Source organism: Pipra filicauda, unplaced genomic scaffold, assembly GCF_003945595.2.
Source record: "Pipra filicauda isolate LSUMZ 115617 unplaced genomic scaffold, ASM394559v2 scaffold551_size315643_pilon, whole genome shotgun sequence".
Lineage (NCBI taxonomy): Eukaryota > Metazoa > Chordata > Aves > Passeriformes > Pipridae > Pipra > Pipra filicauda.
The window spans coordinates 187,832-209,527 of NW_024104700.1; the positions used below are offsets into that span (position 1 = coordinate 187,832).

The 21,696-nt window shown below is 54.5% G+C and overlaps 2 protein-coding genes across 6 annotated transcripts in view; one reads left to right on the plus strand and one right to left on the minus strand.

The window, feature by feature from the left end:
- RELL2 (RELT like 2) overlaps window positions 1-7,752 on the minus strand; it is a 15,663-nt gene extending 7,911 nt beyond the window's left edge. Inside the window, exons 1-5 of one of the 5 annotated variants that reach the window (XM_027711826.2) lie at window positions 7,628-7,752; window positions 6,465-6,593; window positions 1,974-2,187; window positions 319-384; window positions 178-241 (exon numbers count right to left, since the gene is read on the minus strand). In XM_027711826.2, coding sequence (XP_027567627.2) covers window positions 178-241; window positions 319-384; window positions 1,974-2,187; window positions 6,465-6,593; window positions 7,628-7,741 — 587 coding nt within the window. In that variant the 5' untranslated portion in view covers window positions 7,742-7,752. Of the gene's footprint in view, window positions 1-177; window positions 242-318; window positions 385-1,973; window positions 2,188-2,630; window positions 2,766-2,882; window positions 3,955-5,331; window positions 6,086-6,464; window positions 6,594-7,627 lie in introns of those variants that run through there. The other 4 variants (XM_027711828.2, XM_027711825.2, XM_039387308.1 and 1 more) reach the window with 4 other exon arrangements.
- Window positions 7,338-21,696, plus strand: HDAC3 (histone deacetylase 3). Its single transcript, XM_027711830.2, has 15 exons — window positions 7,338-7,441; window positions 7,726-7,808; window positions 13,143-13,285; window positions 14,462-14,543; window positions 14,705-14,761; window positions 14,857-14,912; window positions 16,819-16,952; window positions 17,204-17,284; window positions 17,371-17,444; window positions 17,596-17,660; window positions 18,403-18,492; window positions 18,609-18,667; window positions 19,286-19,365; window positions 19,717-19,874; window positions 20,542-21,696. Exons 1-15 carry the CDS (start codon window positions 7,387-7,389, stop codon window positions 20,609-20,611), a joined length of 1,287 nt encoding a protein of 428 aa, XP_027567631.1. The 5' UTR covers window positions 7,338-7,386; the 3' UTR covers window positions 20,612-21,696.

The window sequence follows — 21,696 nt, forward strand, 5'->3', positions numbered from 1 at the left end:
CCTTGCCAGTGGGGTGAAGCACTCCTGAAAACCCTCAGGAGAGCAAGACTTCTTATGGGGAAGATGCTTTGTAACAGCTGGAACGGGACTGGCTGCAGCCTCCAGACCAAAGGGATACCCAAAGGCTGCTTCTCCCCCACTCTGCATCAGCCACAAGCTGCTATTGGCTTCCCTCACCTCACTGGCACTGGGACGTCCCCTTCATTTTCCCCCAGCATCTCCTTGAGAGCCTCTGCATTTGCTGAAGAGAGAGGAAAAGAGGGATGTGTCAGCCAAAGTGGTCAGCACGGCTCCAGGCCGGCCCATGGACGTGCTCACCTTCGTTTTGTATGATGCACCTCACGATCTTCTCCACGGTGTCCTCGTTCAGCTCCTCCTCTTCATCTGAAAAGAGACAACGGGGCACTGAGGGCTGGGATTTGGAGACTCTACTCAGAGTTCTCTCCCCAAGAGCAGCCACGACCACAGAGAGGTTGGAGAAGCCTCATATTCCTCATTATGCTGGGAAGACACTGGGGAACACCAGATCCCTCACCCCGGAAAGGAAATGGCTGAGCCAGCAGCTGTGTGTGCAGGGAGAGGGGGGTTGTGTTGCTCCTTCAGAACTGGGGGACATCTGGAGAAATGAATGGGAAGCAGGTCCCAAAAAGTTGAAAGAGGAGGCTCCTTGTAGGGACAGTCCAGCCCAGGAGCATCTGGATGCAGGATGCTGAGAGTGTTCGAGTCTCCAAGGGTAAACAGGACATGTTCACAGAAAATAAACCCACTGGGGCCTGTTAAACACAGAAAAAACACCTCTGATGGAGAAAGCCCCAGAGCTGCACACTGTTAGAAGCTTAAAAGAGGGGAAACTTGACTGCTGCTTGCTCTGCTTGTGGAATTCTTCTCCAACGTTTATTACAACCTGCTTTTGAACACTGCTGGAGACAGGAGGCCTGGAAGGATGGACTTTCAGCACAGTCTGCTGTGTTAGCTGTTCCTGTAAGCTCTTTGGAGCTGTGGTCTGGCAGGCAGCTGCCTCAAAGAACATGGTCAAGGGCTGCCACCATGGTCCTGGAAGTCCATGGAGATGTTTCCCTGGGCTGTGGTATGTCCAGAGGGCAAAGCCAATCCTGGAAGGTTCACTGTCTCCATGTCGTGGACAGCCAGGTCATTAGAGCCACAGAAGCAGATCCGTGGACACCTGGAAGCTCTTGCTGCATCCGTGGGTGAGCTGGAGGAGTCACATTCCCCCCCGTGCACGAGAAACGGCAGCAGGAGGTGCTGATCCTCCCAGGCACATGGAAGCTGGAGGAGTTATGCAGCACCATGTGGCTGTTTCCAGCTAAGGAAGCAGCTGAAGGAATGTGCCTTCCCCATTTCAGCAGAGACTCATGAAACCAACTTGGGCCGGGCTCTACTTTGCACCCACGCTCGATGCTGCAGTGACTTCCCAACCCAACCACCCAAGAGCAACTTACAGTGGCCTGAAGCAATGGGAAAAAATCCCTAAAGGTCCCGTTCTAGCACGGTGATCAAGGAAATATCCCTATTCCTCTGGCCTGCACAGCAGGGACTGGAAGAAGACAAAACCAGCACCATGCTGGCCCCATGCCAGACCTCCCAATGCCGAAGGGGCAGAGGTGACACCTTGTATCCCTCCCTGGGGAGCATGGATTGTAATTCAGGCACTGGGAATTCAGCAGGTCCATCAGAATTACCTTTTGATGGTAATGTTCCTTTGGGAAGAGCCAGACACTGGCTCCCACCTCCCTGTCACCACCAGCTTGTGGAGCCAGCAGATCAGAGGGATCCCCGGGCCACACACTCCCCATCCCCAGGGAACACTCTCTCCATCCCTTTTTCCCAACCCAGCCACACGTCACAGGTAACTCTCCCAGTCCCATCCCACATCCCAGAAGTGTGTGTAAGGAGCACCAGTCCATGCTGGACAAAAGGCAGCCCCCCCGAGCCCCCGTGGCCCCAGCACTCACTGTCCTGGAGCTCTGCCAGCACATCTTTGTTATCTGGGTCAAGATCGTCCCGGAAGGTCCGGCACCGGTAACCCTTCTTCTTCAGGACATGGCAGATCAGGAAACCCACCAGCCCCATGATGAAGAAGACCAGGACGAGGAGGAAGACCATAGACAGGCTGTGCTGGGGGTCTGACTCCCCATCGTCGGTGCTGTTCTGGTCTGACATGCGGATCTAGGAGAAGGGGGAAGGCAGCTCAGAGCTCCCGGTGCTCCCCCCAGCAGGGTCCCTGTGCCCATCCTCCTCTCCCTCCTGCCGGGCAAGAGCCAGCTCCCAGTTCGGGGCGGGCTGCCCGGGGCTCATCTCTTGCCCCGCAAGGTCCGGGGAGGCGAGGACAAGCCGGAGGTGTCTGGGCGCGGTGTCCCAAGGACACTGCTGCCCCGCACGCACCCGGCAAGAGGCATCCCAAGGGCAGCGGCGGCGGCAGCGGCCCCGCAGGCCCGCCGGCCCCGGGCTGCGGCGCTCCCCTGGCCCTTGCAGGCGGCTTCCCAAGGGCACCGGTGCCCCGGCCTGCCCGGGGCTCTGCGGCGGGCGGCGATCCCCCGCTCGCCCTTGCCTGAGGATGGCTGAGCATCCTCCCGCGCCGCCCCGCTCCCCCCGCAGCCCTCGGTACTCACGGCCGAGGGCCTCCGCCGGCACTGGCAGAGGCGGGGATGGAGCCGCGGGAGCCGGGCTGGCGGAGGGCCGAGCCGCCGGCATCTCCCGCATCGTCCTCCCGCAGGACAGAGCCGGCTCCCTCCGCCCCGGCTCCCCCCGGCGCTCCCGGCTCCCTTCCCGAGGGCTCAGGGCTCGCCTTCCCGCTCGCCGGCTCCGCTTCCCGGCACACAGAGGGTCCCCCCCGCTGTCCCCCAGCCCCACTGCGGCGGTACCTGGGCCTGCGGTCCTCCGCAGCGCTCTCCTCTTCACCTTCACCTTCACCTGCCTCCTAGCAACCCCGCATCCCCGCGGACGGGCACCGCGGCGAGCATCCTCCGGCCCCCGGCTCCCGGCTCCCTGCCTGCCTTCCCCGGGAAGGAGCCAGCTGCTTCTGCCTGACGCTCTCTGCCGCTCTCTGCCACAAGAGCACGAGCCCGTCCCGATCCCAGGAAAAAAATCTCTCCGAAGCGGTTTCGGCGGAGGAAGGTGCGGAGCGGAGCTCAGGGAAATGCCGGGGGCTGCAGCAGGACGAGCAGGAGCGCTGCTCAGGGAAGCCGGCGCTGCCAAGCTGCTGCCCGCCCCGGGGTGAATAAACCTCACCCGCACGCGTGCCAGCCCCGAATTCCCCTGCCACCTTCCTTTCCGTGATTTTTAGCTCACTGAGCTCTGGCAATGGGAGGGAGAAGGGTGGAATGGGGTTCAGTAAGACCGGGACTGACCCCACACCAGCATGAGCAGGGGGAGAGGGGTGCAGACACCCACACTGGGATCACAGCACTGAGTAGATGGTGGGAAAAGAGCTCAGGGAGATCCCTGTCTCTCCCTCCTTCCAAAAAAAGGGGTGGTTAAGCCATTTGAAAACTCCAGCTGTGATGGTCCCACAACCTTCATCTCCACCACATTATCCTCAGTCTGGGAGGCTTCACCCATCCCTGTTTTCCTGCTGCACATTAGGTTTGCTCCTCTCTGTCCTTCACCCACCTGCCAGTTCTCCTCCCAGACCTTGAGGAGCACACGCAACCCTTGAAATCCCTCCCACCCCGTCTCTGCTGAGCTGAGCACCGATCCAAACACACATTCCTTCATGGGAATTATCCCACCACACTCTGCATCGCCCTGAGACAACCCACAACCCCTCCAGGCTGCCACTGTGCCACGCTGAGGGCTCCTGTCCCTCTGTACAGGTGACAAAGTCACCTCTCAGGGGCCTCCTCCATCACTGGGACTTCATGAGGTCACCACACCATAGGTGCCACCCATCTGTCTGCTGTCCTAGCAGGGAGACAGGTCCTAAGAGAGACCATCTACGGCAGGAAAACACCACAGGCAGCAACACTTATTCCTCCTGCCATGAATTGCTGGGCCATAGGAGAGGAGAGGAGAGATCTCCAAATGCTGGACCAACAAGCTGCCACATCACGGGAGTCTCCGCTGGTGAAGACCTCAAAAAGCAAACCTCAAAGGCAGTTTACTCCTTGCCCTTGTTTCTTCGGAGAGGGGGAACTGGCAGGTCTGGGTTTCTGCAGAGCCCTGAGGGGGTGCAGTCATGGGGAGCTTTTTTCCTCGTGCCCACGCACGCTGTCCTGCACAATAAATCGCTCTTTCTCCTCCTGGGCGTTCCCGCCCACCCGATGCATTGCTGCACCCCACCCCCCTCCCAGCACCCCACCCCCTTTCCAGACTCCAGCCGTGTCGGGCATAACGAGCCCGAGCTGCTCAGCACTCCCCACTTCGAGGGAGGATTCTCATTTTCCCACAGCCCCTGGAGTCAAAGCATTTCCACAAGCTCAGGGGCACAGGATGGCACAGCAGCCATGGCCTGGAGACAAATCCTGGCCTCCACAGGGTGAACCAGGATGAGCCAGGTTATCCCAGTTTCTCTTAGTGTTTCTCTTCCTAATCTCCCATCAGGGATCGTGTGCTCCCAGTCTCCATTCTGCTTCCACCACCTCAGTCTCAGCATCCCTCCAGAGCTTCCCAGTCCTCATCCCACTGGGAATCCCATTAGCACGTCAGTGGTCAGACCACGAGCCTTGTCCCATGCAGCCCCTCACAGGTGACCCAAAAAGGACACCAGGGTTCCTCTCTGCCCCAAGAGCAGCCAGCTTGGCAGCCATGAACCCACACAGCTGAGCTCTCCCTCCCAAGCAGGCTGCCGTGTCCATCCTGGCCAGTGGGGATGGTCTCCACATGGGATGAAGCCCCAAACCAAGTTAGGTTGGTGTGGACGTGGCCACGGGCTGGATGCTCGTGATATCTCCAGAGTGTGGGCTCTGCATCCTCTGTCCCCTCCTGACCCCATCCCAGCTCCTGTCCCCACCCTGTGTGACCCCAAAAAGGCAGCGTGAGCTGACACACAGGACAATCCATCCAGATGTCTGGGACAGGCAGCTGCCTGCTTCCTGCCTGCTTCCTGGCTGCCCACAGCATCCAGCACCACCATCCCCTGCCCTTCCTCCCCAGGTCACCCACTTGGGCCTTCCCGGGCCTGAATCCTGAGGGCCCTTGGAGGCTCTGGTCCCTCTCATGGCATTGACTGGAAGCCCTTAAATTTTAAGCTTCCACGTCAAAAGGTGGCTGGGGAGGGAGGGACAGAGTGACCAAGGAGAGAGTGGAGGGACAACTCTGTCCCTGTCCCCTCATCCCTCACCCAGCCCTGATCCCACTGTGGTGCCACGTTACCTCTCGTCCGCTCTCTTCCCACACCTCCTCCGCAGCCATGGGAGCCAATGTCACCCCACAAACAATGGGACTGCACCCGCTCAGGGGATGGGCCACCCCGGCCCCGCTGACTGTCCACGTGGCAGCTAAACAGGCTGGATTGCCCGGATCCTGGAATCCCACAGGCAGGCTCCTCCGGGGGTCTCCGCTGCGATGCTCAGCCCAAAAATTGCCGTCGTGTCTGCAAAGCTGCTCCATCCCATGGTGTCCAACATCTCCCTGAATCCTGAGCCCTTATTTCAGCTTTCCCAACATGCCCAGCAGCTGATGGCCGTTAAACCACAGTGTGGTTTTGCTCTCTGAGCACAAAGTGCATCTAAAAATATCCTGCTCTGATGCTTCCCTTGCTCTGCTCCAAGAGCCGTGAAGATGCCCGGAGCAGCAACCAGCTTCCAGAAGGGAGGTCAGCCAGCAGAGGGATCCTGGCTGGAAGCAGGGATGTGTTTCTCCCTTCCTCACCCTGTTCCCCCAGATGGGTGTTGGGACGTGCTTCCCCGGGTGGCTCCATGTCCCCGGCTGGGCGTTATCTGGTGGCAGCAGCTTGAGGGGCAGTGACAGGACAACCGTCACACCGAGACGTCACCGTGTTCCATGAGTTCCCAGCACACCCGTGCTGTGCAGCACGTTCAAATCCCTTAAAATTATATCCTTTAAACTTAAATCCTTTAAATTTAAGTCCTTTAAATTTTCTTCTGGTGGTGGGTGCTGGACTCGGTGCCCACCGTGCTGGGTGGCTGCTCTGAGTGACCCCAGCGGGGTCCTGGGTCTCCTCTGAAGGTTGGAACGAGATGAGCTTTAAGGTCCCTTCCAACCAAACCATCCTATGATCCTTGCTCCATGCTCAGGAACTGGTATTCCAAATGGAAACCCACACAGGGGGAGTAGCATTCCTGCAGGAACTGGCAGAGCCAGCCAGAAGTTTCATTTAATAATCCCACCATTCACTCACACCTTGGCACATTCTCTCATCCATCTGCAGCCAGCACAACACCCAAAATTCCACATCATCCCACTGTCACCTTGCTGCCCCACCACACATGTGGGAAGCCCCCCTTGCTGCACATCCAGGTGTTTTCCTCCCGTACATTCATCACCCGGGATCCTCTGAGAAGCCAGGGAACATCCCAGTGCCCATCTGCCACGGCCTCCATTCCCAGCCAGCTCTTGGGGTGCCCCTTGGGGGTCCTGCTCCTCTCTGAGACTCCAGTGGGTTGGGCAGGATGCTGTGCAGGACCAAGCCCAGATTTCAGCTTCCCAAGCCTTTGGGTGCTCCATTCACGCTTTGTTCTTTCCAGCCCCCAGGGGACAGACTTTTACCACCGTTCCCAGTCGGCACCTGCTCATTCCCAGTCACTGCCTGCATCCAGCTGAGGTTCAGGTTTCCCCCGTTCCACATGGAGCCTCTTCCCAGTCGGCAATTTCCCACCTGGCTTTTGTCCTCCCCCTGCCCTCGGTGCCTCCCTGCCCCCTCTCCCTGCCAACCTCGGGGGTGGGAGGACCTGCACCCTGCTGGGGTGGCACTGGGAGACACGTGGGAGTAACTGGGGGAAGCTGGGGGTGACTGGAGGCAGCTAGTGGGCAGCGAGGTGACACTGTGGGCATTTGGGGTGACTGGGAGGCAGGTGTAGGTACCAGGTGAGCAGGTGGGGGATCGGGATTGTTCAGCCTGGAGAAGGGAAGGCTCCGGGGAGACCTTAGAGCCCCTTCCAGTGCCTAAAAGGGCTCCAATAGAGCTTGAGAGGGATTTTGGACAAGGGCCTGGAGGGACAGGACAAGGGGCAGCTCTAAGGCCGGTGTGTGGACTGGGAAGGTACTGGGATGAGCCGGGAGAGAACTGCGATGTGCCGGAGGCGGGCACTGGGGCCGCGGGGGCCCTTAGCCCCGCCCCCTCCCATAACCCCGCCCCTGTCTCGTTAGCCCCGCCCCTTGCCCACCTTAACCCCACCCCCTCCGTCAGCCCTCCCTTAGCGCGGTGTCGCGCGGTGATGACGTAGGTAGGAGCGCGGCCTGTCCGCCATGGCGAAGACCGTGGCTTATTTCTACGACCCGGACGTGGGGAACTTCCACTACGGTGCGGGCTGGGCCCGCCGGGGCCGGGGCAGCGCCGGGGCCGCGCGGCGGAACGGCTGGGGCCGGCTCGGGGGGCGAGGGTGTGCCCCAGCCCAGCGGTGTTCCCCTCTAGACCCCCCCCGCCTTCCCCCCCCCGCCCCACATTCCCCACTGCCCCTCTCCCCGTCCCTCTGTCCCCGTTCCCGACCTGTCCCGTCCCGCGGTGCCCGCGGGTCCCGGCCCTGCCCGGCGGGTGCGGCCGTTTGGTCTCGCCCCCCCGTTGATCCCCGCGCGGTTCCGTTGCAGGCGCGGGGCACCCCATGAAGCCGCATCGCCTGGCGCTCACCCACAGCCTGGTGCTGCACTACGGGCTCTACAAGAAGATGATCGTAAGCCGGGGGGTTGGGGCAGGGAATTAAGGGGGTCTGGGACAGGGGTGCTTGCACGGGGTGTTGGGATGAGGGTTTGGGATAAGGCTTTGGGGCAAGGCCTTTGGGACAGGGGGTTAGGACAGGGGGCTTGAAGGTTTGGGACAGGGGTTTTGGGACAGGGGCGTCTGCATGGAGTGTTGGGACAAGGTGTTTGGGGCAGGGGACTTGAGGCCAGAGGATTTGGGGCAGGGGGTTGGGGAGTGGGTGTTGAGATGGGGGTTTGGGGCAGGGGCTTTGGGACAGGAGTGTTCGATCAGGGTGTTTGAGGCGGGAGGGTTGGGACGGGGTATTTGGGTGCTTGGGAGGGAGTTTGAGGCAAGGGGTTTTTGGACAGGGATGTCCGCACAGGGTGTTTGGATAAGGCTTTTGGGACAGGGAGTTTGGGGTAGGTGTTTAGAGCAGGGGGCTTGGGTGCTTGGGATGAGGTTTGGGGCAAGGGATGTTGAGAGGGGGGCTTACATGGAGTGTTGGGATGGGAATTTGGGACGAGGCTGTTGGGGTCAGGGGGTTGGGGACTGCGGTTGGGATGGGGGTTTGGGACAGGGGTGTGTGCATGGGGGATTGGGACAAGGTGTTTGGGACAGGGGTTTAAGACAGGGATTCAGGGTTTGGGACAGTGCAGTTTGGGGCAGGAGTGTTGGGACAGGGGGTTTTTGGGGCAGAGAGTTATGAGTTTTTGGGACAGGGGTGTTGGGACAAGGTTTTTGGGACGGGGTCTTGGGGCAGGAGTGTTGGGACAGGGGGGTTTGGGGCAGGGAGTTATGGGTTTTTGGGACAGGGGGCTTGGGGCAGGAGTGTTGGGACAGGAGGTTTCAGTGCTTGGGATGATGTTTGGGACAAAGTATTTGGGACAAGGGGCTTGAGGGTTTGGGACAGGAGGTTTTGGGGCTGGGGTCTGTGGTGGTTGGTTGGGGCTCCAGCACATGTGAGAGGTGCCAGAGCTGAGCACTGAGCTGCTCACTGCACTTGTGGGCCCCACATGAACACCCCCCCCTGTCAGGGGCTGGTCACAGCTCTGCAGTGTCTCTGCCCCATCTCCAGCCCCACTCCTGCCCCAACAGGACCAGGCTTGGAGCAGCCTCAGGCATTCCCATTGTTCTGAGCCCCCCCTGGAGCATCCAGGGCTGGGTTGGAGGGTCCCACTGTTGGTTATCAGTGCCCTGGTCACACCTGGGTGACAGTGCCATCCCTGGGGCTGGGACAGTGCCCTGGCTCTGAGTGTGGCATTTCTGTGTCTGCAGCACCTGCTGGGAGGGACCTCTGGGATTGGGATTGTTCACCTGGAGAAGAGAAGGCTCCAAGGAGACCTGAGAGCCCCTTCCAGTGCCTAAAGGGGCTCCAGGAGAGCTGGAGATGGATTTTGGACAAGGGTCTGGAGGGACAGGACAGGGGGGGAATGGCTTCCCACTGCCAGAGGGCAGGGATAGATGGGATAATGAGAAGGAATTCTTCCCTGGGAGGGTGGGGAGGCCCTGGCACAGGTTGCCCAGAGAAGCTGTGGCTGCCCCTGGATCCCTGGAAGTGTTCAAGGCCAGGTTGGACAGGGCTTGGAACAACCTGGGCTAGTGGAAGGTGTTGGAACGAGATGATCCTTAAGTTCCTCTTTCCAACCCAAACCATTCCATGACCGCTGTGATCATGGAGTAGTAAAGCTGCAAACAAATCCTCCAGAAACTTCCTAATTCCCCTTGTTTCCCCACAGGGGTTCCCTCCTTCCTCTCCTTCCTGAGCAGTGTTTGTCCCACCTGCCCTTCAGAGCCCACCCAGCTCTCCCAGCCCAGGGCACTCCTGGCTCTTGGAAAGATTTTCCCTTCCATAAACCTGATGTGTTACTCCTGCTAAAAAAACATGATCAGCACGGAGTGACAATCAAAAGGAAAACTTAATCCTCCATCTTTTGGGAAATGAGCTGGTTTTGGGATAAGGGAATATCACTGTGGAGGTGCAGTGTTTTATTTTGATGTATTTTCCTTCTCTTGCTGGCAGTGGGATGAGCCATGCTCCTTTCCCAGGAATCCTTGTGCACTTTTCTGCTCGTTCTCACAGCACAGAGCAAATGAAAAGCTCTCAGGAAAGCTGGGGCAGGTGATTAATGCCTCAGGATGCACAATCAGGACAGGAATGGGATCATCATAGATTCATGGAATGGTTTGGGTTGGAAGGGACCTTAAAGCCCATCCAGTCCCACCCACTGCCATGGGCAGGGACACCTTCCACCAGACCAGGTTGCTCCAAGCCCTGTCCAACCTGGCCTGGGACACTTCCAGGGGTGGGACAGCCACAGCTTCTCTGGGCAGAGAATAGTAAAAGTCTTCTACCATTCTGCCCATTCTGAGGTGGGTTTTTCCCATTCTGAGGTGGGTTTTTCCCATTCTGAGGTGGGTTTTTCCCATTCTGAGGTGCAGAACGTGCCACCAGCAGCTGCTGATGGGTTAGGGGCAACTTGTTTTATCTTCTGTTCCTGATTCCTGTTTTCAGTGGGCTGGGATCAGAGCTTTGAACTGATTTAATTTCTGCCTGGCACGGTCCCAGGTCAGCTTATCTGATCCACAGCCTGTGATCCCTTTGCCCTGGGGAAGGACCTGTGCCTGGAATGGTGGTGTAAATGTAGGAGGCTACAGCTCCAGGCACCTCTGGATTTTCACTGTCTGGCTGTCCCTGTATGGGATGCACATGTACAGTGTGTTTCCATGGGAATTGCCCTGTCAAAGAGCTGAGGAGCCCCTGTCAGAGCCATCACTGTGCAGAGCTGGCACACAGGGAGGGGAGGAAGAGCTCAAACCATCAGTGCTCTGATCTGTCAGGGATGTAGGACATTCCCCCTCCTTCCCCTTTGTGTCCCATCCCTGGAAGTGTCCAAGGCCAGGTTGGACAGGGGTGGTGGAAGGTGTCCCTGCCCATGGCAGGGGGTGGAATGAGATGATCCTAAACTTTTCCAACCCAGAGCATTCTGTGATTCCATGACTCCATGTGGACAGTGTCTGGGCAGGACAAGGTGCCCAAATCCTGTAGGGGTGTGTGTGTGCAGTATAATCTTCCTGCTTTTTATTTTTTAGGCCAAAGTCTGTTCAGCCAAACCAGTACAAGAGGGGCAGAGGGAAAAGCTGGGTCTGAGCTGCTCTGAACCTGCAGCTGCAGAACTTGTTGTTGTCTCCAGCTCTGTACAAGTGCCTGGAGTTTGGAATGGGCTCAAGTTCAAGCTCTTCCACTGCTGGACCTGCTCTGTGCTGAGAGTTGTGGGCTCAGTGAAAGGAGACAAAAAATCAGCTGTCCCAAAGCTAAAGCCCAGTGTCAAGTTTTAAAGGAAGGTGCTAAAATGGACCAGTTCCTTGATCATAGGATCAGTAAGATTGGAAAAGCCCTCTAAGATCAAGTCCAGCCATTGTCCCAGCACTGCCAAGGCCACCACTAACCCATGTCCCCAAGTGCCACATCCACGTGGCTTTTAAATCCCTCCAGGATGACTCTACCACCTCCCTGGGCAGCTGTGCCAGGGCCTGAGCACCCTTTCAGTGAAGAAATTTTCCCAGTATCCAACCTAAACCTCCCCTGGTGCAACTTGAGGCCGTTTCCTCTCACCCTGTCACTCCCCCCACCTGGTTCCACCCTCCTGTCAGGGAGCTGTAGGGATGCAATGTATGAAATGAATGGGGGATGTTTAAACATGAGAAAACCTTTCCTAATTAATGTAATTCCCTGGTGAAATCACATCCAGTGTGGTGACCACTGCCCTGGGTGGAGTTGCAGCACTTGGGGAACCTTTGCAGATTTTCCCTTTCAGATTTTTCCTGTCAATGTGTGAACTTCCACAAAGAGCTTCCCTGGAGTTGGGCTTTTCCTTGCAGGAACAGCAAAAAAAAACCAAATCCATGTTCAGACATAACACTTTTAAAGGTCAACTCCATGTCTGAGGGAGGCAGTGGGCAGAGCTCTACATTTTGCCACATTTTTAGTCTTGAAACTTTTTCTGGGATTTACATTTTCCACCTGAAAACCTCAGAGGCAGCTTCATCCTGAACAGTCAGTGACTGGCAAAGTTGGGAACACATAAAAGCAGGAATTGTGGTCAGCTGGGACTATAAAAAGCCCTGTTAACTTTGTGTTGTGGATGCACCATCTGCTCTCTCTGCTTCCCCCAAATAAAAGGCTGCTATCCTGTCAGGCTGGGTTTGCCTCTTCCCACCTTTCCCAGCTTGGGAAGGTGGGTGGGATTGCTGGGACTGGGTGAAAGGTGGAAGGAGGCAGGTTTTGGTCTATTTTTTTTCCCTACCTTTCTGTTTGAATCACCTCTCCCTACTTTTTGTTGTCCAAGAGAGCCTCTGGATATCCAGTGAGAGCCATTTCTTCTCTGTGGTGACTCTTTAGCTTTGGGTTTGGTCTTGTTTGATTTCATGGACTTTCTGGATTCCTGGAGCCCTCCTGGGGAATGGAAACACCAAACTCCACATCCTCGTGGAAAACACCAGGAGAGGAGGGGATGGGCTTGTCTGGGTGTATTGTGGCTCCAAAAACGAACAGGAAACAGGATCATTGGTGCAGTGATAAATTTCCCTTTGGAGACCAGCTTGTGCATCTTGCTTTTATTTCCATGTCCCATTTTTCCTGTAAAGTGGTTGCTTTAAATGAGAGAATTTGGGAGACACCGAAAAGATCTCTTATTGATTTTAATTTGCTCTCCCAAGTTCATGGTGTTAATTTTTAACCTCCCCTCTACTGAGGTATGTGCCCTCAGTGCCAAACTGGCGAGGCTGAGTTGTCACAAGATCCTGAATTTGAGTCCATCCGGCTCCATGACCCTTTTTCACCATTTTCCTTTCCAAAGGAAACAGGACTTACACAATTCTTCCATCTGTTCGGGAGCTTTCACCAAACAATTTTGGACCTATCAGCCCATTCCAGGCAGATCTGTCAGAGGGACTGAAACCACCCCCTAGATCAAGGTCTTAAAATAGTGGAAAGCTGGTGACTGAGGAGGGAATAATCCCCCCAGTGAAGGAAGAGCTGTGGTTTGGACTTGGCCCATTTGTTTTGCTCCTTCCCAAGGAGGGGGAGCATTGGAGAGTTCGTAGCAACAGCTGCAGTCAGGAGAGGCTGGAGATGGGTTTGTGGCTGAAAGAGGGCAGGAAAAAGTTTCATGGAACAACTGATGAATTTAAAAGAACACAAATACCAGGAGGCCAACGTTGGAATGTTTTTAATGTACCTCGTGCAGGTCACTCGGCTGGAGGTTTCTTCCAGCCCAAACAAACACGACTTTAGCTGGGAAATAAGTGTTGTCTTTGTCTCTGGAAGGTTTTCAAGCCATACCAGGCGTCCCAGCACGACATGTGCCGCTTCCACTCCGAGGATTACATCGACTTCCTGCAGAGAGTGAGTCCCAACAACATGCAGGGCTTCACCAAGAGCCTCAACGCCTTCAACGTGGGCGACGACTGGTGAGTGCCCTGAGTCTCCTGCAGTCACAAAGGGGGGCCCTGCTCTGCTCATGTCCCAAAAGCTCTTTTAGAATGTCCCTTTTCTTGCTTGTTTTTAACCAGGATGAGGAGCGTGTCCTTCCTGGGTGTGTCAGATCACGGAACATCCTCGATTCCTTTCCTTTAGATGGCTCAGTCCTGCTTTTTAAATCTAGATTTTGGCTTGTTGGGTTACAGATTCTGGCTCTAATTGTTCTGGAAGAGCCTCCAGTTCAATTATCTTTGTTAATAATTTGAGTGCTGCCTCCAGCTCTGGGATCCCAGCACAAGAAGGACATGGAGCTGCTGGAGAGAGTCCAGAGGAGGCACCAAGATGATGATCAGAGGGATGGAGCAGCTCTGCTGGGAGGAAAGGCTGGAGAATTGGGATTGTTCAGCCTGGAGAGGAGAAGCTTTGGGGTGACCTGATTGTGACCTTCCAGTGCCCAAAGAAACTGTAAGAAAGATGGAGAGAGACCATTTCCAAGGGCCTGGAGTGACAGGACAAGGAGGGATGGCTTCAAAGTGACAGAGAGTGAGTTTAGATGAGATATTAGAAAGAAATTTTTCTCAGTGAGGGTGGCAACAGGTTGCCCTGGCACAGGTTGCCCAGAGAAGCTGTGGCTGCCCCATCCCTGGAAGTGTCCAAGGCCAGGTTGGACAGGGCTTGGAGCAACCTGGGCTAGTGGAAGGTGTCCCTGCCCATGGCAGGGGGTGGAGTGAGATGAGCTTTAAGGTCCCTTCCAACCCAAACCAGTCTGTGATTCCACGATGTTCCAGACACAGCCAGAGAGGAGCCAGTGCAGGACCACAGCAATCCTCCCCTCTCCTGAGGCAGGTCTCTCATCATGTCCCAGCTCTGGGCACATCCCAGCAGGGCTGCAGGACAGACTCTGGCACGTTTAGGAGCAGGGGAGCCTTTTCAGGACTGGCTTGGAAGCTTTGGGAATCATTATCACGTTCCCTGAGTTTCCCATTGTGTTTGCAGCCAGCTCTCTCACCTGCAGGGTCACAGTGATCCCAAATTAACTCTTTCACAGAGAACTGGGTGTTGCTCTTGCTCAGGTAATATCCCTGGACAGTTTTATTGCTGGCTTTGCTCTGGAGAAGTGGGCAGGGATGAGATGTTGTGTGTTTGAATCGTGGTTTCTTTTCCAGCCCAGTGTTTCCAGGCCTCTTTGAGTTTTGCTCTCGTTATACTGGGGCCTCCCTGCAGGGAGCAACACAACTGAACAACAAGGTAAGGGGCTGAGGGGCTGAGCTTTCAGAACACAGATGGAGCTCTGGATGGGAGGAAAGGCCAGAAGGGTGTTTGGGGGCCACAGGTGGAAGTGGTGCAGAGAGGAAGAGGGTACAGGGTCGTTGTTATCACCTTCAACTCACTTCTCTTTCCTTTCTCAGATCTGTGACATCGCCATAAACTGGGCAGGGGGCCTCCATCATGCCAAAAAGTTCGAGGTAATGAGGCAAATCTGTGGATTCCTCTGTCTTTGGGGCCCGGGCTCTGTGTTGGTCCCGTTCTAACCCTGTTTGGGTTTCTCTCTCTCTCGCAGGCTTCTGGTTTTTGTTATGTTAATGACATCGTTATCGGCATCCTGGAGCTGCTCAAGTAAGGACACGGGCAAGGACTGACCTGTCCTGCCTGGTTGTGCTTTTCCTCTGCTGCTTCACTGTTCTCTCTCTGCTTCTACACCTCATTTGACTTTCTGGCATCAAGGAAGCCCCAAAACTTGATTATTATTATTCTTTTTTCCCCCTGGTTTCATTAGACACAAGAAAGTGTTGGAGAATTGGAGTATCTGCCTCAGTGTTGTTGCATGAAGCTTTAGGGACACAGAGGAGTTCTTCCACCCCATTTCTCATCCAGCTGTAAAAGACTCATTTCAGAGTCTCCTGAGCCTCAGCCTTTTTGCCACAGTGAGCCTTTTGTAGGGAAATGCATGTTAGGGCTCACTGGAGACAGAGGAACGACTCAAACCTTTCTTGACTTGCTTGATTGGGTGGAGAACAGGACTTGAGCTACACATGGATGATCAAAGGACACTTGCTCTCAGTAGAAAAGAGTCAAGTTACTTTGGTTTTCAGAAAATGAAAATTAAATTCAGAATGGGAGGAAGAGTTACAGAAATACCTTCAATTTCTTAAATTAATCTGTTTTAGTTTCTTTTGGTTTTGGGGTTTTTTTTGTGCTCTCAATTGTCATTGACTCTGAGACAAATTGTTTTGGAACTGTAAAGGATTTGGAGTTGACCAGACAACAGTTACATGGCTGGTGGTGGCAAGTTTACTTGCTCTCAAAGTCAGATCTATGGGATGTACTGGATTTCTCGTGCCTCCTTCCTCTCTGCCTGTCATCCCTGCCCCACGTTTGGAACCTCAGGATTTCCCTGTGTATCTCTGCACACCCATTTTCTAGTCTCACACGAGTCCCATACACCAGAGGCCTCAAATACAGCCCAGTTCCTCCTCATGGGAGATGATAATATGTCCCTATCCTTTTATTCCTTGTTTCCAGGAACCATTTCTGCAGCAGGGGACTGTATTTTGAGTTTGCTTCCCACCGTGGGAGTACAGAGAGGTCCCTTTCTCCCTTTCCCAGTGTGGAAGGGCTGTGTCCATGCATCCCCATTCTCTCCTTGCTGCCATTTGTCTGTGGGATGAATAATCTTGGAAATTTAAGTAGTTTGTGTCTGTCTTGGAAGACCATCAGCCAGATTGCTCAGATCCCTGCAGGCACTTTAAAGCCCTGGTTCCAAGGCACGAACCACACACTCCTTCTCTCTGTCTTGGTGTTGTCTTGTTTTTCCAGGGCCCTCCACACTCCCTGAGGGTTTTGGCGTGGATCCCCTGGTTTTTGGGGGTTGACCAGGTGCAGCATTTCCTTGGGAAAAGCTGGAGAAGTTCTCTCCAGCTGAGCAGGCAGCTCTGGAGCTGGGGCTGGCTCAGGGCTGTGTCTCAGTGCTCCACAGCAGCAGTTTGACCATTACCCTGGAGCATTTACTGGTGATGAACTCCCCTTCTTCACCCTCTTTCTGTGTCTCTGGCTGCTTCTACAGCATATTTAATCCAGCCTGGAATTTTTGGTGCTCACCAGCTGGGACAGAGTGCTCCAGTACTCTGGCATGTGGAGGAAATGAGTGTTCCCACCTCCTCCTTGCCTTTCATTTGCTGGTATGATTAAAATCATTGCAGCTCTCAAAGATTAACCAAGGGCATGTTGGAAACAAAAACCTGCAACTTTCTAACTCCCAGGTGGTTAAAACAAGTTATTTTCATCATGTGCTTTCCAAGGCCCCATCTGAAAACCCTTTTTTTTAATATCTTATTTCCAAGCACATCAGAAGAAAATGTTTCAAGTATCGATTGCCAAGCACATCAGAAGGAAATGTTTTAAACATTGATTTCCAAGCACATCAGAAGGAAATGATTTAGTGTGTTTTGACTGTAGACAAATGCCTCATATGCAAAGCATGATATGCTCAGGTGGGTGCTGTTTTTCCTCCTGTGTCCCATAGGTATCACCCACGTGTCCTGTACATCGACATCGATATCCATCACGGGGACGGGGTGCAGGAGGCTTTTTACTTGACAGACCGTGTCATGACAGTGTCATTTCACAAATATGGCAACTATTTCTTTCCTGGTACAGGTATGTGTTTTCCTTTTTAGTGTGGGCTCGCTTCAGAATCCTTTGGAAGCTTTGCTGGAGTAGAAGAGGGTAAATCACAAAATTAGAGCCGCAGGGAGAAAAGGTGGGAGGAAGCGATTAGAGAGGAACACAACTGTAGTTATTTGTAAGAAGGAGGGGTCCTAACTAAGTTAAGAGACTCAGCCCAGGCCTGATCTGGCCTTTCCATCCCTGTGAAGTGTCAGAGCTGTTGTGACTGCCCTGTTTTGCAGGTGACATGTATGAGGTGGGTGCAGAGAGTGGCCGTTACTACTGTCTGAACGTGCCCCTGCGGGACGGCATCGATGACCAGAGTAGGTGTTCCTGCCCTTTCCCCCTGCCCAGGTGTTTCCTGGTCTTCTGTTCCAAAGCCATGACAGATCTACCTTTCTCTCCAAAGGTTACAAACACCTCTTCCAGCCAGTCATTAACCAGGTGGTAGATTACTACCAGCCCACCTGCATAGTACTGCAGGTAAGGAGGCCAAGCTCTGCACACAGCCATCCCTCTTGGAAGCTGTAGGTTGGAGAGGGCTATCCCAGTGTTCCCTGCTGTTCCTGGGGTAGCAGGCTTGGTGTGTATCTGGAAAGCAGTGCCAAAATTCTCTTGTTTTTCTGTTCCCCAGTGTGGTGCTGATTCTCTGGGTTGTGACCGTTTGGGCTGTTTTAACCTCAGTATCAGAGGCCATGGGTAAGTGCAGGGGGCTGGGCAGAGAAAGACCATCTGAAGGGCTCTAGTGAGTCTCTGCTGTGAGGTTTGAGCTTTGGCTTTGGCCTTCCAGCAGTTTTTTTGGGAGGGTTTAATGTTTGTGTGGCAGGAGTAGGTCTGAGGATGAGACTTTGTACAAATGGTTCAGGGCAGCACATGGAGATGCTCCAAGGGCTGGAGCCCCTCTGCTGTGGAGCCAGGCTGGGAGAGCTGGGGGGGTTCACCTGCAGAAGAGAAGGCTCCAGGGAGAGCTGAGAGCCCCTTCCAGGGCCTAAAGGGGCTCCAAGAGAGATGGAGAGGGACATGGAGGGACAGGACAAGGGAGAATGGCTTCCCACTGCCAGAAGGCAGGGTTAGATGGGATATTGGGAAAAAATTCTTCCCTGGGAGGGTGGTGAAGCCCTGGCACAGGTTGCCCAGAGAAGCTGTGGCTGCCCCATCCCTGGGAGTGTGCAAGACCAGGTTGGCTGAGGCTTGGAGCAACCTGGGCTAGTGGGAGGTGTCCCTGCCCATGGCAGGGGGGTGCAACGAGATGGGCTTTAAGGTCCCTTCCCTCCCAAACCATTGTGATGATGATTCTGTGGTTCAGGCCCCCTGGGTGGAAGCCCTGAGCTCGGGTGGATCTCACCAGCCGTGGTGGTGTTTGATTGCACGGGGGCATTTCTGCCCCAGGAATCTGTGCTGCAGTTCACAGCTCTGACATTCTGGTTTTTGGGGGTTGTAGGGAGTGTGTGGAGTACGTGAAGAGCTTCAACATCCCCCTGCTGGTCCTGGGAGGAGGTGGTTACACAGTCCGGAACGTGGCACGGTGCTGGTGAGTCTCTTCTCTGCTTGGTGAAGAGCACTGGGAGAGCAGCTGCTGTGGGATGTGTCCCTGCATTTACCATGTCCCTTTCTCTGGACTAAGATCACCTTTTTCCACGTTTTCAGGACTTATGAAACGTCATTGCTCGTAGATGAAGCGATTAGTGAAGAGCTGCCATACAGTGGTAAGCTGGAGTTCCCTTTTTACCTCGTTAGCTGAGCTAAAGAATTTGTTATATTCTATTCTGCATTGGCCAGGGCCAAAGTGACAGCACCTTCTGATCTTGGAAATGGCCTTAGTGATCCCTGGAAGCGTGGAATGGCTTCCCACTAACAGAGGGCAGGGTTAGATGGGATTTTGGGAAGAAATCTTTCCCTGTGAGGGTGGGGAGGCCCTGGCACAGGTTGCCCAGAGAAGCTGTGGCTGCCCCTGGATCCCTGGAAGTGTCCAAGGCCAGGTTGGACGGGGCTTGGAGCAACCTGGGCTAGTGGAAGGTGTCCCTGCCCATGGCAGGGGTGTGGAATGAGATGAGCTTTAAGGCCCCTTCCCACCCAAACCATTCTGGGATCTACCACCCACTGTAGACTTTGCTGGGCAGACACATCCTGGATCATTTAACTTGGATCATTTCCTACTCAGTGAGCCCAGTGTTGCTGTTGTTTGCTCTGTTTTGCTGTGCAGTCCCTTGCTGTACCTCTCTGTGCTGTTCAGGCCCTGTCTCTGGTGGGCAGGGTGGGGCTGAGCTGTGCTCCTGCAGAGCTCCTGTCCCTCTGGGCTCTAACTCTGCCTCCTCCCACCACAGAGTACTTTGAATACTTCGCTCCAGACTTCACCCTCCACCCTGATGTCAGCACAAGGATTGAAAACCAGAACTCCAGGCAGGTGAGTGCTTAAAACTGTGTTGCAATCTCAGCTATGAACTTCCAGAACCCTGGGGTTGATGCTCTGTCCTGTGAAACCAGGTAGAGCCCAGGTAAGGGCAGAAAACGGACAAAACCCAAGAACCATCCCTTTCTGGGATGTCAGGAAATCCCAAAGCATTTGAGACCCTTGCTGGGTTGTCTCACTGTTTCCTGTGTGCTTGAGCATCAATGACTGAAGTAACTCTCCCACCTCCTCTGCTCTGATAAATGGCTTTTCGCACAGATTTTTCTCCACTTAGGTGGTGCAGGCAGGTAACAGTGCTGACTGACAGCCCCACTGGGGTGATCTCTGTCTGGTTTTTCCATGCAGTACTTGGATCAGATCAGGCAGACCATATTTGAGAACCTGAAGATGCTGAACCACGCTCCCAGTGTGCAGATCCACGACGTGCCCTCGGACCTGCTCAGCTACGATCGCACGGATGAGCCCGATCCTGAGGAGAGAGGCTCTGAGGAAAACTACAGCAGGTACCAGAGCTTGTTCTGGAGAAATGGGCTTCCCTTTCTGTCCCTGCTGGGATGGGTGGGTGATAGACTGGAGACTGTGTTTCCTAGAACAGCTAACAAGTCATAGAATCTGAGAACGGTTTGGTTTGGAAGGGACCTTAGAGATCATCTTAAGTGTATCAAAACCTTGGCATGTTTAATTTTAAGTTTCCAACTTTTGTTTTACTATCAGAAAGTTATGGCTATACTGCCAATGCCAGGTCTGCTTAGTTTGACTGAAGGCTTTAATATGACTTAAACATTAAAAGCTCTCAGTACCCCAGAAAATATAATTTCACACGGTGACATTCAACATTCGAGTGCCAGTGGTTTTGTACTGTCTTTTGGTCAAGTTTCTTTAAACTTTCAAAGAAGCACTTTTAGGCTTACAACAATAAATTATTTGTCAAAAAAGTTCAATAAATATTACACAAAACTAGCAGCAAAAAGTGTCTAGAAATCTGTCATGTGCAAATAGTTCGGCAGACACCTCTAGGTCTCAAGTTTCACTTAGAGAGCTTCTCTAGGAACATGTGGTGTCCTTATATGACATTCCACAGGGTGATTGGGTGCAGGGCATCCTCTGACCTTGGGCCCCAGGGGTGCCAGGGCTCCCTCTCCTCCCTGACAGGGGTTTCTCTTTGCCCAGGCCCGAGGCTGCCAACGAGTTTTACGACGGTGACCACGACAACGACAAAGAGAGCGACGTGGAGATCTGAGGGCTCTGGACTGCTGGGCATCCCACGTTGGACAGGGATGCTTGGAGCACTTAACTGGGCTGTGTAGGAGCCCTCCCTTCATCTTAGACTGCACATGGTGGCAGCAGGAACAGCACCACTGCAGGATTCTGCCACCCGGAGAGGCAGAGAACAGTGAAACGTGTTCCTGAGTTTCCACCACGTGTCACGGTTCCAGCTGTCACTGCTCTGGGAAAAGGGATCCATGCTGTGTGCTGGCTGGCAGCCTTGGCACTGCCTTCAGAGACTTACCTGTGCTCTGTGACTGCCCTGCAGGCTCCTGCCAGCCAGGAGCTGGAGCAGCTGTGCCTGCCATCTCTGCCTCTGTTCTGGCACCACCGGATCCACCCTGCTCTCCCCAGCCCTCCACTCAGGTACCACTCGACTGTGCTCTGCAGCCTGCACTGAGTTGCTTCCTGATGGCCCTTCCAACCCTCTGATGCTCCACAGCTCGAGGAGAACTATTGGAGACCAGGCCAGTTGTGGGGTCAGGGTGGGGAGTGTCCCTGGAGCAGGGAGCAAGGGATGGAAGGATGTTTGCAGAGCGTAGGTTTGTTCCTTCCCCCCACACCCAGATTTGCATTCACAAACGAGTTCTGCAACACTCTGCTGAGTTGGGAGACCCAACTTCCCTGGTGTGTTTGTTCTCCAAGAGGCTAAAATCCCTGTGGAACAAGGTCAGTACATGGTGTGTCTTACACCTCTAACACAGCTCCCTGCTGTCTTTTCCACGTTCACACATGGCCCTGCTGTGTGTTAGCAAGAGATTTGGGCTGCTTGCTCCAAGGGGAAACCATTCCCTCTTGACTGCACCCAGCAGACATGGGTGAGGGAAGCTGCTTCCTCCAAGTCCTGTGTCTTTTTGCCCTCACACAGCAGAGATTTGTCTCAGCCATCCCTCAAATCCCAGACTTTGCTGCTCCCTCTCCCGAGCTGTCACCGGGTACCTGTGGTGGTTTGGAAGTGCTGTTTGGGGAGCTGGGAGGGTTTAGCCTCTGTCTGTACGGTTCTGTTTGTTTACTCATGTCTTTAAACATTAAATAAGAGGCAGTATTTTTCTTACCTGA